Here is a 1,422-nt window from a genome sequence, read left to right on the forward strand (position 1 = left end):
CTGCAACATTAGTACATTCGAATGAATAATGGCCTTTCTGATTGCACTTGAAACATGTAACATTGAGCTTGTTGCATTTCTCGGGGTGTCTCTTTCCGCAAACCTTGCACTCATGATTTGGAGGCCTATTCTATTTCGCTGGTTGACCTGATCTCCAAAAATGATTTTTTTGCTTTCCATTTTCAGACTTAAACTTCTGGAACTTCTGACTCTGATTCCCAACATTCCTTCCAAATTTGCCTCTAAACTTTGAACTTCCCTAATCTTGATAGGAATCTTCTATTTTTCTTTTTTTCCCTTCATTTTCCCTGTTAGTTGCCTATTTTTCTCTTTAAAAAATCATTGCATTCTATACAACTGCAACATATATTCGTAGCTCAAGAAGAGCCACCTGACTCCGAATCCACGACTTAAGTCCTTGGTAAAATATTTTTGTCTTCTTTGCTTCCGTATTAACATATTCTGGCAGAAACCTTGCCAATTCTGGAAAACTTAACCTCATACTCGGATACTGAATATTCTCTTGTTTTAACTCCAGAAATCCTAACTCTAACTGGTCTTGCATATATCTTGGTAAGTAATTTTCTAGAAACAATTTTGTGAACTTCTGCCATGATATAACTTCTTCTTTTTGTAATGCTTTGGTAGATTCCCACCCAAAACTTGCCTCATCCTTTTGATAATAACTTGCATACTTCGCCTTCTTATCATCCTTAACCTCAGCTAATTCAAAGGATTTCTCCATTTATTTTAACCAAGACTTTGATTTAATCGGTTCTGATATTCCTAAAAACTCAGGGGATGTACCAGATTGGAAGGTTTTGAAATTACCGGTTCTTAGTGCTGGGGTTTGTTGTTAAGCAAGCACAATTATTTGTTGTTGTAGAAGTTGGAGAAGTTTATTAATCGCAGGGGTGTCTTGGTTTGATTCTAGTTCTAGTTTTGAGTTTCTTCCTTATGGTTGTTTGGTGAAGTAGCCATTTTTACAAACCTGATGAGCAATTATTTAGTAATATGATAGCATGGAATTTATATCAACAATAAACTCTTTAAGCTAATGGTTTATAAAATTCTTTTTCCAAATTTTTAAACACATGCAATCGTATTACTACATAATTCTCTCATCGGTTAGGGTTCTCACATGACAAGAGATTTGGGTATGGTATTACAGAGGTATTAAGAAAAAACCAGGTAAACATTGTAGCGCCCCCAAATCCGGGGTCAGGAATCTGGGTCGTCACGCAATCTTTCAATCATGTGTAACCTGCATTAACTCAATAATCCAATAATTCCATATCACAGACCCCCAATCTCACACACTCACAAGTTATAGCCTTAGAAATGATGTACAACAAGTATCATCTGTTATTAAAACTTAAATGTACTTTAGAGGATCTCAAACAATTATTTATAACCTCTACA

At 35.4% G+C, this 1,422-nt stretch overlaps 1 protein-coding gene across 1 annotated transcript; it reads right to left on the reverse strand.

Annotated features, from left to right (window-relative positions):
* Positions 1-349: 349 nt before the first annotated feature.
* Positions 350-745, reverse strand: LOC141665450 (uncharacterized). Its single transcript, XM_074471434.1, has one exon. The coding sequence runs from the start codon at positions 743-745 to the stop codon at positions 350-352; it is 396 nt and encodes a 131-aa protein (XP_074327535.1).
* Positions 746-1,422: the final 677 nt, after the last annotated feature.

The sequence above is a fragment of the Apium graveolens genome, chromosome 6 (genome assembly GCF_009905375.1).
Source record: "Apium graveolens cultivar Ventura chromosome 6, ASM990537v1, whole genome shotgun sequence".
NCBI classification, from domain to species: domain Eukaryota; kingdom Viridiplantae; phylum Streptophyta; class Magnoliopsida; order Apiales; family Apiaceae; genus Apium; species Apium graveolens.

Bases quoted from the DNA above. Each gene is read 5' to 3' on its own strand.
- LOC141665450 (XM_074471434.1), bottom strand. From the start codon at position 745: ATGGAGAAATCCTTTGAATTAGCTGAGGTTAAGGATGATAAGAAGGCG.